This window comes from Ceratotherium simum, chromosome 19 (genome assembly GCF_057802395.1).
Source record: "Ceratotherium simum simum isolate JZ-2026a chromosome 19, ASM5780239v1, whole genome shotgun sequence".
Classification (NCBI taxonomy): Eukaryota; Metazoa; Chordata; class Mammalia; order Perissodactyla; family Rhinocerotidae; genus Ceratotherium; species Ceratotherium simum.
Genome location: NC_141918.1, coordinates 49,764,270 through 49,781,589, shown reverse-complemented (window position 1 = coordinate 49,781,589; position 17,320 = coordinate 49,764,270). Strand labels below are relative to the sequence as shown.

The 17,320-nt window shown below is 39.5% G+C and overlaps 1 protein-coding gene across 8 annotated transcripts in view; it reads right to left on the bottom strand.

The window, feature by feature from the left end:
* L3MBTL3 (L3MBTL histone methyl-lysine binding protein 3) overlaps nt 1–17,320 on the bottom strand; it is a 114,786-nt gene that overhangs the window by 54,984 nt on the left and 42,482 nt on the right. For all 8 annotated transcript variants that reach the window (XM_087444082.1, XM_087444087.1, XM_087444089.1 and 5 more), the window contains 3 exons: nt 16,144–16,235; nt 13,468–13,619; nt 2,622–2,698 (listed from right to left, as the gene is read on the bottom strand). In XM_087444082.1, the coding sequence (XP_087300208.1) occupies nt 2,622–2,698; nt 13,468–13,619; nt 16,144–16,235 (321 nt within the window). The remainder of the gene's footprint in view (nt 1–2,621; nt 2,699–13,467; nt 13,620–16,143; nt 16,236–17,320) is intronic.

Sequence of the window (17,320 nt, the reverse complement as noted above, 5' to 3'; positions counted from 1 at the left end):
GCACAATTTAAATATATTAAAACTGATTGGGCATATATGCACATATGTGTACACACAGAGGCAAAAAAGGCTTTTCTGGAAAGATACAATGACAACCTATTAAACTATTAAGAGAGATAACAGAGATCATCTCTATTTTCACTCAACTTTTAAAAACAAGCATGTATTAATGCACAATTTGGATAACTAAAAATAAAAATCATTTTAAAAGGCACGAAGATTTTAATTTCAGAAAAAGGAGAGGAGCTATGTTATATGCTTAGAGGGAACATCCACATGGATGGGGTAGCCAGCAGGGCTGCTAAGGGGACTGAGCCAGGAAGCAGCAGGGGTGTCGGGAGAGCAGCTGCCTAGGAAGACGGGGTATGAGGATCCCTTCTTTTCAGACAGGAGATCAGAGATGGCCAGGAATCTGCCCTTAGTGAAAAGAGACCAGAGAAAGAGCATCTTTTTTGTCGTGGGGCCAAAGAGCAGAGTCACATCAGCACAGGCTCTGCAAACCAGTTTCATTATTTGGCAGGTTTTTTTTTTTTTTTTAAGTTCTTTTTTATGGTAAAATACATATCACATAAAATTTACCATTTTAACCAATTTTAGGTGCAGTCAGTGCACCTATATTCACACTGTTGTGTGTGTGGCACTTTTTAACATGCAATTTTATATTTTCTTTATTTGTCAAAAAGCTATGTATTTTCTCTTCTATTGAATTATAAAAGTCCATGAAAGGAGACAGATGTCTTGGTTATCTGCTTCATGTAAGAAGTCAGCAACAATGCCTTACCCTACCCCTTCCCAGGGTACCGAAGCCAGTGCTATGAAGACATAATCTGGAACCTGTCTTCACTGGTTCTCTGTTTATTTTCCAGATCCCTGATTATGACCAAAAAAGTGGTAAGGAGAAAAAAGATCAATATCAACTTGGAAAATCTAAAAGAATCCTCGCAGCAATTTAGACGGTGATAGTGGTCAATCATTATTCACCGGTTTCTAATATTACATAAGCCCCAGGACACAGGCGGGCTGAACAGGAGCAATCTCCCTGACAGCACCACACCTGGGCTGTGGAACCATTAATACCTTGCTTTAACACTTTATGGTTTATGCAAATGCTCTTTCATCTTCAACACAGCTCTGCAATCAGTAAAGAACAGGGGCTTCTGTCCCTTAACATATGAGAAAACTCAGAAAGCAGAGGGGACTCTGCTGGCCCATCACAGGAATGGTTCATCTCCTGAGTGAGTAAATGATCAGACACTAACCAAAACACAGTACCAAGGGACTGGGGACAAGCCGAAAGATGAACCCAGCTGTTAGAATGGAATGCGACAAGCATTTGAAGCTCCAAGCTGAGTCTTTGCTGTTTACATGCTGCGGGCAGCATCCACACCACAGCTCCTAGCAAACCAAGGAGCCATCCGTTCCCTGTGTTAAGGGCAGTCTCCATCACTCACAGAAGTCTCCACAGCAACCACCTACGCACAGCGATACTCTGCGTTAGCTGACGACCCTGCCTTTTCATATCAGCAGCAGCCATGGCACCTTAAACAGTGAGATGCTCAGAAACTCACTGTCTTGATCATGATGAAGCCACAGAATCTGCTCTTTAGCACAAGAAAACGAACTCAAAATGACATACAACAAGGAGACTATTCATCAGCAGTTATCTGAGAGCGAATAACTGAGAAGGCAGGCTCTACGGCCAGAGGCAGACAGCCGAAGTACCTGAAAACTTCAAAGAACAGAGAAGTACCACGAGCACAAAGGTGCACAATCTATTTTGGAACCAGGAATCACAACAGAAAAAGGAAAAGTGAACGTGCGAGTTCTTATCCAGGAAAAAAAGATCGCAAGCCTCAAGTTCCCACTTCACTGTAACACCGTGCTTCTGCCAGAACTGACCCTGACACGTGGGTCAGGGCTCCACCCACAAGCGCTGTTCCCTACATCCAATTTTCTATACTCATCCACGCCTGAGACAATTCACTTCTATGGTTGGACAATACATTTAAATGTATATTAATAAAGTCTAGAAATGAATTTCGACTTGAGAAATTAAAGAATTTTTAAAACGGAACATTTTCCAAAGAAGACAAAATTTGAGACTGCATTACGGACTAAGCCAACGCTTATATACTTTCAAATGTATCAGAGGTCAGCCAACTACAGGCTGGCTGCCTGTTTTTGCAAATAAACTTTTACTGCAACACAACTATGCTCATCTGTTTATGCATTGTCTGTGGCTGCTTTTGTGCTACAAATGAATTGAGTAGTTCTAACAGAGACTGTATGGCCCACAAAGCCAAAAATATTTCCTATCTGGCGCTCCGCAGAAAAAGTTTGCCACCTCCTGATGTACATGAATAATATTAGATGCTGGTCGGCCCCATGGCTTAGTGGTTAAGTGCGTGCGCTCCGCTGCTGGCGGCCCGGGTTCGGATCCCGGGCGCGCACCGACGCACCACTTCTCTGGCCATGCTGAGGCCGTGTCCCACATACAGCAACTAGAAGGATGTGCAGCTATGACATACAACTATCTACTGGGGCTTTGGGGGGAAAATAAATAAATAAATAAAATCTTAAAAAATAATAATAATAATATTAGATGCATAATAAGCACAAACCTGGAGGGGTGATAAGGGTTCTTCTGTGTTCTTTACACCAACCAACTGGATGAATGTGTGGACTAGAGGCTTCACACCTGTAGGTTAAATAAATTAAAAAACTGTAATTACCAGGATAAATTCTCAAATGCTAGTAAGAGTAGAAAATGTTAGAGATCACGATACCTTACACAGTGTTCTATTTATTACAATCTATCTAATTTGAAAAAAACCTCGCTAAACCAAAGGATCTTTCACTCTTCCAATATATTAACACCAAGTAGATTTTTATTAGATAAATATCAAATGGATTTGACACCAGGCAAACAGTTTTCATTCCCCCACTAATTTTGTTATATTCTGCAACTTCAAATATAGCAAAAATTCAAAGATAATGTCAGTAAGATTCAGAATTTCTATTCATAAAAATCCTGTAGAAAAATAAACATGTACACATAAATAATCATGTATACACAGGCAAGCTAAAATTACTTCAGCATCTCGAAGGGCAGATGTGCAAAAGCAGGAAGCTCGATCACCCACAAAAACCAAACGTGTTATTTCTCCCACCCCGTGGAATGGCAGAGACCAGGTCTTAAGACAGGGCATTCCTGTCTTTCTCTCACCTCTTTTCTTCTCCTCTCTGTCATCTTTACTTCAGTCTAGATATATTTTTCCAAAGCCTCCTTATCAGTATGCATATCTGGTACATCTGATTCCTTGCTCCTAACCAAACTTGTTCTATGCTTTCCTCATCTCAACATGTAACATGTTTCATTCATTCATTCACTCACTCATTCATTAAAATATTGAGCGCTCATGATGTGCCAGGCTCTGGGAGAGGCATTGAGGTACAGTAGCAGATAAAGCAGATACAAAGTTCCTGCTTTTGTGGAGCTGACAGTGTTGTGGGAAGAGAGAGGAAACAAATTAACAAACAGACAAATATATACTCTGGTGGCACAATGCCACACAAAGAAGTGGAGTAGGAAAGGTGGTCCTTTATAGCATAGTCAAGATGGCCTCTCAAATAAAGTGACACCTGAAGGAAGCGAAGAAAGAGAGAACTGAGTCACTTAAATACATAAAGGAAAGCCATCCCATGCAGAGGGGACAGCAAGGACAAAGGCTATGGGGTAGGAGTCTGGGAGGGCTGGCAGGAATAGACTGAGGGAGGCAGACAATGTAAACCATATCAGGGAGGGCCTTTAGGCCATAGTAAGGTCTTGAGATTTCACTCAGGGTAAAATGATGTTTACTAAACATCATGTGGAGGGTTCCAGGCAGAGGAGTGGCATCATCTGCTTCATGTTTTAAAGTAATTATTCTGACTGCTTTGCAGACAATCAACCACACTGAGAACAAGAGAACAGGCTGTTCAAAGGCTTCTGCACGAGTTGATGATGGTGGCCTGAACCAGTGTGTGGGTGGTGAAGATAAGAACTGACCATATTTTAACGTCAATATTTTAAAGGAAGAACCAACAGGATATGCTGATAGAGTTGATACAGAATGTGAATGAAATGAAGAAGTCTATGACATTCCAAGGTTTTGGGCACGGACAACCAGAAGAATGTAGTTGCCATTTTCTGAGATAGAAAGAATGTAAGCACAGTCTTTGGCATTCCAAATGGTGAATGAAGAGTTCTGTTATGGACAGATGTTTGACAACCAGGTAAAGATGTCAAGTAGATAATTAGCATAAAAATCTGGAGTTCAAGGGCAAGATCAAGGCTAAAAATACAAATTTGGGAGTCATCAGCATTTGGGATGGTATTTAAGGTCATGAGCAGAGATGAGAGCATCCAGAGAATGAGTATAGAGAGAGAACAGAAGGGGCTGGAGGCCAAAAAGTCCAAGAAGGAATGATTATAAAGTAAGAGAAGCAAAGAAAGAAGAAAGAAACCAACCGGGTCAAACGGTGCTGCTAGATCAAAGAAGAGAGGAAACAAGAACTGATCACCGGATTTACCAAAGCAAAGGTCGTTAGCATCCTTGACAAGAGCTGTTTTGGTGGAGTTGGGGATGGGAAAGGGCGAACAGAGTGGGTTCAAGAGAAAATGGAAGGAGAGGAGATGGAGACAGTTAGTGTACAAAATATGTTTAAGGAGTTCTGTTTTAAAAGGAAGCAGAGAAATGAGACATTAGCAAAAGAGAAGTTTTTTTTTTAAGTTGGGAAATATTTGGGGGAAGCTAGGTGAGGCATATATGGAAATTCTCTGTACTATTTTACAAATTTTCTTTAAGTTTAGAATGACTTGAAAATAAAATGTTTTTTAAAAGATGGGAAATATTTCTTCATTGATTCAAGAAACATGCTGAGTAACTCCCATGACAGGGCACTGTTTAGGTGCTAGGGCTGCAACAGGTACCAAAACAACAGAAACCCCTTCTCCCACGTGGGTACTGGTAGGAATAATTCATCAGAGAGGGATGACCTACTGATGCAGAAGAGAGGAGAACTGAGTCGGGGACAGGGAACAGAATCCTGTGCGTAAGAGCAGGGCCCCCTTAGGCAGGAGCAGGGATCCACCTCCCACAGTTACAGAGAAGGTTTGTCTGTAAGCAGAGATCAGGAAGGCGGATAGACGAGACACTGGGAGCATGAGGACGTCTCTTCCGACAGTGTCTTTTTTCTCAATAAAATAGGAAGGTTATCAGCTCAGAGGGAGAATAGGAAAGGGGGTGTGAGGAGAAAAAAAGGGAGGGAAATTTAGTGGTCTGGAAGAACAGACAAGGCCCTGTAGGAGGATTATGGGGCAGGGCTAAGGGCCCACTTGAGGTCAGCAGTCATGAATGAGCAGCCAGAGCAGCCAGCATGCTGTGCCTTTCTCCAGCTGTATTCAACTGCTCAGGCACAGACATACAGAAAGCACAGTTAGACTCAACCAGGGTTGCCAGCAAACACAATAAAAGGAAGTGGAGGCCATAGTTACAAAGGAGTAGTTATAACAATATTATAAAATACATTCGTGTTTCGCTTAACGACAGGGACAAGTTCTGAGAAATGTGTCGTTAGGCGACTTCATCATTGTGCAAACATCATAGAGTATACTTAACCAACCTAGATGGTATAGCCTACTACACACCTAGGCTATATGGTACAAATCTGATGGGACCACTGTTGTATATGTGGCCCATCACTGTATATAGAAATCTAGAGATATAGCACAATTAAAATCTTAAAAAAAAAAGTTGGTAGAACAAATTTCCCATCTGTGTTCTCAAAGATAATAGGTATAATGAAGTTTACCAAAAAAAAAATTCAGCCCCATGGTCAAAATGTTTCAGGAAAATACTACCTCTCCTTCTTAGAGATTTATAAAATACATCAATAGCATGTTAAAGACTGTGAAGTTATACTATAAAGAAACCAGTTCCAAATTGTTTAACCTAGCATTTCCTAAAGATATTTAACTACAAAACACTGCTTTGGTGGGCAATCTATTAACACCATGTGGAACACAAGAGTTCTGCAGAACAGTTTGGTAAATGTTGATCTAAAGGATGCCAAGAAGTCCAGTCTCCCTCTATCAACCAGATCTGTTTTCCTGAAAGATCAAGAAATCTCAACATAGCCCTCTAGATGGGAAACTAGAAGGTAGGAAGCCAGGAAGGCGACAGTGTCGTGGAGTTTCTGATGAATAAAAAATCTTATGAGTCGTGAAAAACAGAGAACTTTCTAAGAAATGTTCTAAGTGAAGGAGACTAACACACAGTCATCACTTTCCAGGTCAACCTTCCCAAGTAACCAGCCTTGAACAGTAACACAGGTGAGTTGATGTAACCCCAATTTATTGCTTATTTTTCTCAAAATTATTTCAGTAGAAAATACCTTTAAATTTATAGCTAAAGGTTTCTTCCTTTATTCACTTATCCCCTACCCACCTGCCCTCACACTGTTATCTTTCTTAATCTATACATTAGGGTTACATGTGTACGTGTCTGTCATTATTTTAGAAACGTGGAAGGAAAACCAACACTGCTAGGTCAAGACCACGTTCATAAAGCATCCTGCACATTTCTTACAATATATATTTTCATAAAAGGTATTTTAAGACACAATTCCTTGAGCTGCATCCTGTTCTAAATTGTATGAACAAAGCTACGGAGCTCTGTTTCCGGCTACACTAATCTCTTCCTAGACAATCATTTGGTTATGGATTATTAGTAAGGGTGCATTGCCTTTATTTTAGGGAAATTTTTATTTTATTTTAGGGAAAGCTACTGGTTCATAGAGGGCTCATTAAAAAATGAAAAAATGACAAATATATAACATTCGCTTAATTTTTTTCTTCTCAATCTAATACAACCATCAAATACTTTTTATAATTAACTGCCAGGCTCGCGGTGATTAAAGTAAGAGCACTGAACATTACTAATGCTTGTGATTTTACTGGATTTCTCTATAAATTGCAATTAAGAAAAATACTGTGGCATATTTTGCCACTCATTCCTATACTCCCTGAATCTTACATAAGGTTTTAATATTATCTAAATACTGATTAAAATTACCATTTAAAATAAACAAGAAAGCCATCTCAGTAGAGAAAATAAAAATACTCTATTTTTATCTAGTTTACTTAAACTCGCTCAATAAGCAAACAACACTTCATTCAGAAGTTGGAAGGCTGTGAAACCCTTTCTGCCTCTATTATAACACGTCATCTCTTAGTCCCATCTAGTGTTCAAAAGCAGAAATGTAACCAAGAAGAAATACAATGAAGAACAACTAAAGGTGTCATGTTTGGCAAATCGTTGATTGCCGTACCTCTCCTTTCTTTTGAGTTTTTATGTATGTCATCAAAAAAGTCCATTTCAAAAAATTGTTTTAAAAGTCCACGTCAGAAGTAAGTGTAAATTATTCATGAGGGCTGCTAAGATCCAATCAGACCTAGACTGGTAGATAACAAGAGAAATAATAATTCATGAAAAATCCGTGTTTATATTATAAGGATAAAGTGAGCAGAGATTAAGATCCTCATTTTACGGAAACACAAAGAGGTTAAGTGATTTCAGCAGGCCCTCTGGTTGAAAAGAAAGAGATCCTGATTTTATCAGCCACAGCCAAAAGCTAAAGAAACATGCATACACGTCAGGCTCCACAGATCTAGGCCGACAAACAGGAACATTTCAAGACATTCATTTAAGGAAAACATCCAAGTCTTCAAGCAAAATGGTTTAGATTCTTTGAAGGCATGGAGGACACCCGGCCTCTCCACTCCCTAAATCCAGAGCATGATGGCTGTCAATCAAGACCTTACCGTCCTTGCTCCCATCACGTGCTAACTCCTCAGGGCCTCCATCACTCCACGATTTACTAGCAAACCCCAAATCTCATCAGGCTGAGACACTGAGTTCTCCTGTTCATCCCTAATTCATCTCCAAGCCCAGTCCCCACAGCAGCTGTTTTCTATATTATTAATTTGCTTCAAGCTTACAACCTGATTTTCACTGACACAGTGACTACCTGGAAAAGATAAAGGAGATACCATCTCATTACCCTAGTGTCAGTGTTCCTTTCATGTCTTCATTTTCTCGGGTTGAGAGAGAAGAGAGCTTATTCCTTTCCAAGGTTAGTCCCACTGAAGGGACCTGGAGTCCCCAATTAGCCAGTCTCAGATATCTCCACTCTCTCCCTCCACAGTGGCCTCCTTCCTTCAGTCTAAAACCAAGCTCAAAACTCTGTGTGCAGGAAACCGTCTTCAGAGGTTGACTTCCCCTCAAGCAATAATCCACTTCCATCTCAGGGCCAACTTTTCTGCTTGATGTCCCTTAAAGCCATCTCTTTAATCTTTTGCAAATTGGTTTCTGCTTCTCATTCTTATTTTAATTCTCGTATCACCCTGTGAGATAGGTATTATCAGTAATCCTTTTTGCCAAGGGGGCAACTAAACCTTAGAAGAGTTAAGTCACTCACTGAATAGCCTGGCTGCGATTCCCCAAGCACACCCTCGTTTGCCACCCTGGGCTTAAATACAAGCAAGTGCCTTCCTTGGCCAGGAATTTTCCATTCCAACATCTAAGGGACCGATTCTATCATCCTTCACAGTTCACCTCGAATCCCACGTCCTCCAGGAAGCCTTCCTCAAGAACCTTCCAGTGAGTCAGTCAGTCCTTCTCTCTGTGTGCCATAATAGACAGCAGGCAGTTGGTTCTAAGAATTAAGCACTAACCATCATCTACTCTGCAGCCAAGACAGTGGTGTTTGTGTTTCTCTCCCTCCCCAGACCTGAGTCCCTCATGGCTGAAATGCAGAGCCACCCAGGTCCCTTTCATCTCTGTAACTCACCACCACCACCAAGGGGTGCTTCCCCAATTTAACTGGATGATGACAAACTTGTCAACTTTGACACTGCTCTAAGAAATTGACAACACAATGCAAACTCTTCACCATTACTTTGGGGAGACACATAAAATTACTATTACTCTCAATTCACAAATGTAAAGGAGCAACATATCTAAAAAAGTTTGCAGTACACTTGGAGACGATCAGGAAAAGGCCCCAGCCCCATGTTTGTTCTAATTCACTAACCCAATGCTTCTCTTTTTCATAGATCTGTTTGTCGATTTTTCGCCCTGACTCACTGGGACATCAGAATGAAATTCAAAGATGGCTGAAGCTGCAACCTCATTCATCTAGATCTTTCGGCTAAGTCCTGTTGTCATGCCTTTTTGGTTCCAAGACAAGGTCACATGAAAATAACATTTCTGGGGCCGGCCGGTGGCGCAGTTAAGTGCGCATGCTCCACTGTGGCGGCCTGGGGTTCGCCAGTTCGGATCCCGGGCGCGCACCGACGCATCACTTGGCAAGCCATGCTGTGGCGGCGTCCCATATAAAGTGGAGGAAGATGGGCACGGATGTTAGCCCAGGGCCAGTCTTCCTCAGCAAAAAAAGAGGAGGATTGTCAGATGTTAGCACAGGGCTGATCTTCCTCACAAAAAAAAAAAAAAAAAAGCAAGGTTCCTGGGGGAGAGATGAGGGTGAGTCCTCATTGTGTGCTCATTGTGTGGAGCCCAGCCCTCAGGCAGCTGGAAGATGATGAGGGCCAGAGGCTGTATCCTCACTGTGACAGCTTTCCTTCCTGCATTTTTAAAGTCCTTTCTAGTTCCAATATTCCATGATATTTAGGATTATTCCTAAGTCTAATGACTGTCAAGGGGATAGAATTAAACAGCTACCAACTATCAGTAACAAAAACACAGAGAAAACCCAGAGATAAAGCAATTTCTATTATAATATATAACTACTTTTCTTTCCTGAAAAACTACCTCTTTGATCCTACATAAATTTCGCAATGTTCCTCTTTGGAAGGAAGAAATGTTTTATTGCAACTAAATATGCAGTAACACAAATGTACACAGACATATATATATGTTTTCAAATTCCTGCTAAGGTAAAAAGAGAGAAGATCACTATCCAATTCAAAGGAACAAAAAATTTCTCATTTCCAAACTATTTTAAATTGGGAAAGGCAATTCAATCTGTAACCTCAATTACATACCTAAGCAAGTAATTTATGCAGATAAAAACCATTTCAAAATTCAAAGATCAAAGAAGATAATATTTGTTCCAGTGCACTTAAGCAATTTTCAATGTGCCTGAATTGCATATTGAGGACCAGAACACACTGTATTCTTTCTCTGACAATTAACAAAATATGATTGCATGTCAATAGTTAGAAGTATAGGGGCCAGCCCGGTGGCGTAGTGGTTAAGTTCGCGTGCTTCACTTCCATGGCCCAGGGTTCACAGGTTCGGACCCCGGATGCAGACCTATGCACTGATTATCAAGCCATGCTGTGGCAGGCATCCCACATATAAAGCAGAGGAAGATGGGCACAGATGTCAGCCCAGGGTCAGTCTTCCTCAGCAAAAAGAGGAGGATTGGCAATAGATGTTAGCCCAGGGCAAGTCTTCCTCACCAAAAAAAAAAAAAGAAAAAAGAAAAGAGGAAGAGTGGCAACAGATGTTAGCTCAGCGCCAATCTTCCTCACCAAAAAAAAAAGTATAAGTAAATGCTCAAAGTACATTCCATCCTAAAAATAATTAGTTTGTGCTCATAAAAGTGCAAAATTAGAGCTAAAAGAGATCAACTTTTTTCTCTGCTCTTTCTAAAAAAGAATCCCCAAAAGGAATCCTTCTTATTCCCTAAGCATTTGGCATCAAAGAAAAACGACTGTGACAGATTCTTCTTGCCTTCCTCATTACTTTATTCGAGAAGAATATTTTTAAAGAAAATACATCTATTGTCAAATAAGCAATTTAAACTTTTAAAATCCTGTCATATACTTATAAGACTACAAAAAAAAAACACCCAAACCTTTCTCCCCAAGGAATGAGAACTTTAAAAACAAAAAGCTCGAGGCCGGCCCCGTGGCTTAGTGGTTAAGTGTGTGCGCTCCGCTACTGGCGGCCCGGGTTCGCATCCCGGGCGCACACCGACGCACCGCTTCTCCGGCCATGCTGAGGCGGCGTCCCACATACAGCAACTAGAAGGATGTGCAACTATGACATACAACTATCTACTGGGGCTTTGGGGAGAAAAAGGGGAAAAAAAGGAGGAGAATTGGCAATAAATGTTAGCTCATGGCTGGTCTTCCTCAGCAAAAAGAGGAGGATTGGTATGGATGTTAGCTCAGGGCTGGTCTTCCTCACACAAAAAAAACCCAAAAAAACAAAAAGCTCTCATTTCAACAAATTCTAATAACTGCTTTAAAGTATCCCTTAATAAAAGGACTAGATCCCAGTCATCACACTGGTACTGCCAGCATCACAGCACACCAAACACATGAGAGGAGAAACACCTTTGACCCAGAAAAGATTTACAGTATTTCTAAATTTATGGTTTTCTCATCCATTCACTCACCCAAGATGGGTATGGATAATTTTATTTTTATTTTTTTTGTGTGTGAGGAAGATCAGCCCTGAGCTAACATCCATGCTAATCCTCCTCTTTTTGCTGAGGAAGACCGGCTCTGAGCTAACATCTATTGCCAATCCTCCTCCTTTTTTTCCCCCAAAGCCCCAGTAGATAGTTGTATGTCATAGCTGCACATCCTTCTAGTTGCTGTATGCGGGACGCGGCCTCAGCATGGCCAGAGAAGCGGTGTGTCGGTGCGTGCCCGGGATCCGAACCCGGGCCGCCAGCAGCGGAGCACGGGCACTTAACCACCAAGCCACGGGGCCGGCCCTGGATAATTTTAAATGAAACAAAAAACCCCAATTAACAGCAAATATGAAGAACAGAAGAACATGGTAAGCAATACGATGAGGATTCAATCAGCAAATCCAGACTGTGGGAGATTCCACAGGACAAACAACCTGGTTTCTTCAACAAAACTTATGAGAGGAAGAAAAAGAGGAAGAGAAATCTATAAATTAAACGAGATCAAGAAAAACATCAAAGCAATCACCAAGTGTGCACCTAATTTGGACCTAAAACCATCATACTTAAAAAAAAAAAAAAACTAAGATATTTGGGGGGAATCTTTAGGTATGTTATAACATTATGGTATTTACAACAATAAGTATTTCTAAAAATAAAAAGAAGCCTTATCTTTAAAAGCTACATACTGAAAATTCACAGATGAAATGCTACAATATTTGGAATTTCCTTCAAAACTCTCCTGGAGTTTGGTTTTAGGAATGGGAATACAGAGGAAACAAGAGTGGACATACTGATAATTATTGGTGCTGAGTGATGGCTGCAGGAGGGCCACTCTAATATTCTACTTTTGTATCTGCTTGAAATGGTCTTTATTTCAATTAAAAAAATTTACTGCAAATTGAATAAAAATACATCCTATGAAGAAAAACTATGCTTTACAGAAAAAAGCCGACTAAAACACACCAAAATATTCAAAAGTACTTGACTCTGTGTGATGTAATTGTGGAACTACTTGTCTACATTTTTAAAAAATACTGCAAAAATCATGTGTAACATAGAGAGCATTTTTAAAATCTGAATAGCAAATGGCTTTCAATGTCTCTCCTTTGTAAAACAAAGCAAGTAAAACTGATGAGTCTCTAAGAATCCAATTTGAGGAATGATGGAAATTATTGATGACTAAGGAATATTTAAATATATGCATACTAAAAAGTAAAGCCAAGAAACAAGCTTCCCTGAAATTTAGCAACGTTTACATAAATTAATATTTACTTGATACTATAACATTAGCCATATTTGATAAAGATATCTGTCACTTCTCTAAAATGTTCTCATTGCAAGTATTCTCTAGAAGGAACTAACTACTTCAGAAATGTCTTTCACCAGGAAACTGAATTATAGTGATGAACAAACATGAATTAGGTACGGAAAATCATTATTTCAACTGCTTAACCAAATATAATGGCTTTGTTATAATTATTTTATAATTATGTAATTTTATAATATGTTTCTCCTACTATTCTGTATAGTATATCCCAAAACTATAAGGATTAAAAACAATATTTCTCAATTAAGATATTAGTATTCAGCAATTATAAATGGTTAAATTAGCTACTGGGCATGAAAATATGAAAGGAAGATTAAAATATTTTCCTAAAAATAATAGACACCCAAGATGAGGGGGAAGTGAGTCTGTATATGCACTCATATGTGAGCAAATGTTGGGAATGGGGTGTGTAAACTGCACTTTCACAGTAGGAAGTTAACTAAATACAAATCACAAAATAGAATTAAAGGATATTATTTAGAAATACATGCTATAGGGAACAGGTAAAAAGTTAAAAATCTGAAATGGGAAAGAGTGGGGCAGAATACAGTTATTTTTCATTATAAGCTTTGTATTATTATTGTTTTTAAACCACGTATTTGAATAAACACTAAATTAGAAAAAGCACAAGGCAATGGAAAATGTCTCACCAATAGTCATAGCTCTCATCCCAGTTGTCAAAATGTACCAGGAAACGATTGTCCACCATATCTGTTACCGTAGCAACACAGATGAATGCAGGATTCTTTTTGTCTACAGCTTCCAGCTTCATTCCAACTCGAAAGCCTGATGGGATCACTGTCTACGAAACATACAGATTTAATCAGAGATAAGCGCACACTTAGCAGCAAGACCTTCACCCTCTCTGCACCTCCTGCATAAAGGCCTGGCATCCATCAGTGGTATTCACATAATTTAAAAATCGTGTACCAGTTTTACAGCAGGGTCGCCTTCCAACAAGCAGCAATAAGAAAAATGCCCTGTTGCTACACCCAATTAACTATCTGGACCTCAAAACTAACACACCCACAACCTTGCAGAGTTTAAAATAATTCCTTTGAACATATGTTTTGGTATCTTAGTTAATGACTATACTAGTCAGGCAAGTTTTATTCACTGTACAGTTCACTTCTTGTTTTTCTTTTCCTTGATTACAGACTTAACAATGAAAATTATTTCACACCAAATAAGCACTTAAGTTAAAAATGCGTATGAGGCAGTACAAATTCACTCCCACTTCTGAAAAGATCTCTCAAAAGAGCTCTGTACTGAAAGTAGGTCATGTTCATCTACGAAAAGCTGCAAATTATTACAACTCTTACTTAACACTACAGATATCATTCACAATAGCAAAAAAGGAACTGGCTCTTAATACATACAGCCATTCAAAATTGCTTGTAATATAAAGAAATCCAGATTATCAGCCGTGTGGGACATGGAACTAAGACAATAAAAGTTAAGATTTTGCACTTGAGACGCCGTTAAAAGTAAACATTCCTTACAATCTTTCATGAGGAAAAATATCCTTATCTCAAAGAAGTGTACTTAGATATCAGCTGTGCCCATCACAACACACCACAAGTCATCTGGCCTTCTAAAAAGGGCCCTCTGTCCAGAGTGAAGTCAACAGATATGATTCTAATTACTTTAGCAAAATAGATGTTATCTCTTTTTACTGTAGTTATACAGCTATCATTACAAAAATATAGACAGCCGTATATCTGAAAATGTCAGAATTCAGATATATAAATCCTATCTGAATTGAAGGAGCAGGCACTGATGCTACACAGCAATCTTTACCATATACATCTAAGTCCTGAAATTATTTATCAGAGTTCTGCCCATAAATACTTGAGTTTTTGACATAGAGGAATCTAAAAATAGAAAAATTAATTGCCTCTTAGATACCAGACACATAGCCCAAGCTTAAGTTGTGTGTTAGCAATGCACAGAATTTAAGAGGAGGGTTCAAGGCAGTTAATCAAATCCCTAACTGAAGTCATCATCAGAGAACCAGGCAGGGATTAGGAAGCCTGGAGCAGCGAGAGCAGCTGCTGAGTTTCCACCTAACTCCCTTGCTTACAATCTAACTCCCTCATTCCACGCAACTCCTGTGTCTTGACAGTGCAGTATTTACATTTCAGCAATTAAGCTATTTCCTCAATTAAAATATTTTAAAATAATAACCTGGCTCATTAGCTCTATTAGTTACCTAAACACACACACACACACACGCCTCTTTGGTTCTCTAATTCAACGTGGCTTATGTTCAATTTGATCAGAGAATGTTTCAGCCATTAGACTGATGCCCCAAAACAACAGGTTAACATAGTTTCCCATGTGGTGGGTATCTGGAGTGGGTGAGAAGGTTTATCTCCTGATATTTATTTCCATTTGGGGGAACCCCACTGGTAAAATATTACTGCCTTCCTCCCCACTCACTCACTGTTACCTGACTGGTGAATTTGGAAGAAGGAACTGATCATACAGTTGAGATGAGATGGCCTGCAGGGTGCACGGCTTCCACTATGCTCCTCTAGAGGCAAGCTCTGCCCCAGAAGGAGGGTAGGTCTGCCCTGGTCCAGTGCTCCTGGGCTTGGGTGGTAGGGCAGGAAAGGGCAGTGAATCTCTCTAATTTTAGGGCTCAGAATCACGAAGCTCATTCGTCAGTGATAAAGGCTATGCATGCCCTCCAAGTGAGCCCTTATCAGTTATAAAGATGATATTTTGGTTTTCCACCTGCTTGCTCTCTGTGCTTTCCAATTAGATCAGAACTTGGGCAAGGAAGAAGACTGAAATGCACTGTGTCTTCCCAGAGATGCCAACAGAGGAACATGTAATGGAAAGTGGGAATACAGGTCAAGATGCCAAGAATCCAGACACATCCAGACTTTGCTTCTGTTTTACCACAAAATAAAGCTAGCAGCTGGAGTAAAGGAAATCAGAGTCTCCAGTCTGCGAATCTAAACAGGGCCCCATTCATCTCACTATGTGACCCTATTTGAACAGCACTCCTAAATGAGGGACCATAACAATAAAATATCCCAGTCAATTTAATTTTTTATGCACCTTAATTGTAAACTGCAGTTGGGTTTTGTACTATGTTGCCTTCTACCATTCAATAAAAAAGACAACCAAGATATGGCTATAAAACAGATATTTATTTATGAAGATTTTAAGCTAATTTTGAAATTTAATTAAGATGAGTACTCTATTTACCAAAGCAATAAAATTTATTATAGTTTCTTATTATCACCTGTAATTTATCCTATGAAACACTCAAAAGCCACTGCCTTTGGAATGGAAAGTATTCTGGACGCACTTACTATATTCTGATTTTCAAATAATGACTTGGGAGCAGCTTGCACTTTGCATGTCTTAAGATAGGTCTGCCAATTAAATTCCTCTTCTTTATAACCTAGGGTGAGCACATATAAACAGATTCAGTAATATATCAAAACATTTCACACCTAATTTTCCATATCCACTTTTATCTATAACTCCAATATGCGAAGTCAAGCAATCAAGTGATTTTTTAAATTGACAAAACTTAACTCATAATTCCTAACTACAGACTTGTATACACAGGCTGTGTTTATATCCAACAAATTGTATTCTTTTTTCAATTCTGAATGAATGGTAATGGATATCAAGAAAAAGTGTAAAGAAGCAAATTCACATGACGCTCAGGTATACTTCTTTTTTCACTAGGCCATTTCTATCGGTATTTAGGCAGAATTCCTCAGCAGTAGACTAGTGAGCTGGAGTCGTCAAATTTTTTGTTTTTCCTTCACCTGTTCTCTTCTTGGAGACTAACTTATAGGAACAAGTGGGAAGCTGGAAAGAACAGTAATAAAACAGATAAAATTTTTTTGGCCCATCACCACAAGAATGACAGTTCATGATTTATGAAGTGAGTATGTTGGCAAATGACAATCATGGAAACGTCCTTGCCTTAATCTTCACAATTTCATGTTTAATGTTGTTAAAGCCAACATTTCCTTAAAAAAGGAAACTGAGCATTTTATTTTATCTGCTCATGCGCTCTCTTCTACTTCCATTCAAGTCCAGAAGGCAGCATGAAAAGAACAGCTAATAATTCACCATATATAAGAGGCCAATTTATATAAGTTTTTCTTTTTCTTTTGTAAGGAAGATCAGCCCTGAGCTAACATCCATGCCAATCCTTTTTTTTTTTTTTTTTTGCTGAGGAAGACTGGCCCTGTGCTAACATCTGTGCCTATCTTCCACCACTTTATATGGGATGCCACCACAGCATGGCCTGACAAGTGGTGCATCGGTGCGCGCCCAGGATCTGAACCCGGGCCGCCAGCAGCAGAGCACACGCACTTAACCGCTAAGCCATGGGGCCGGCCCCCAGATTTTCTTTTTTATCCTCATTTTGTCTATGTATTTTTGTTTAATCCTTCAGCCATCTGAAAATACCATTCTGCCACTAATTTTTCACTTAAAACCAAAGGATGGCTAGTGCATTAAAAAAAA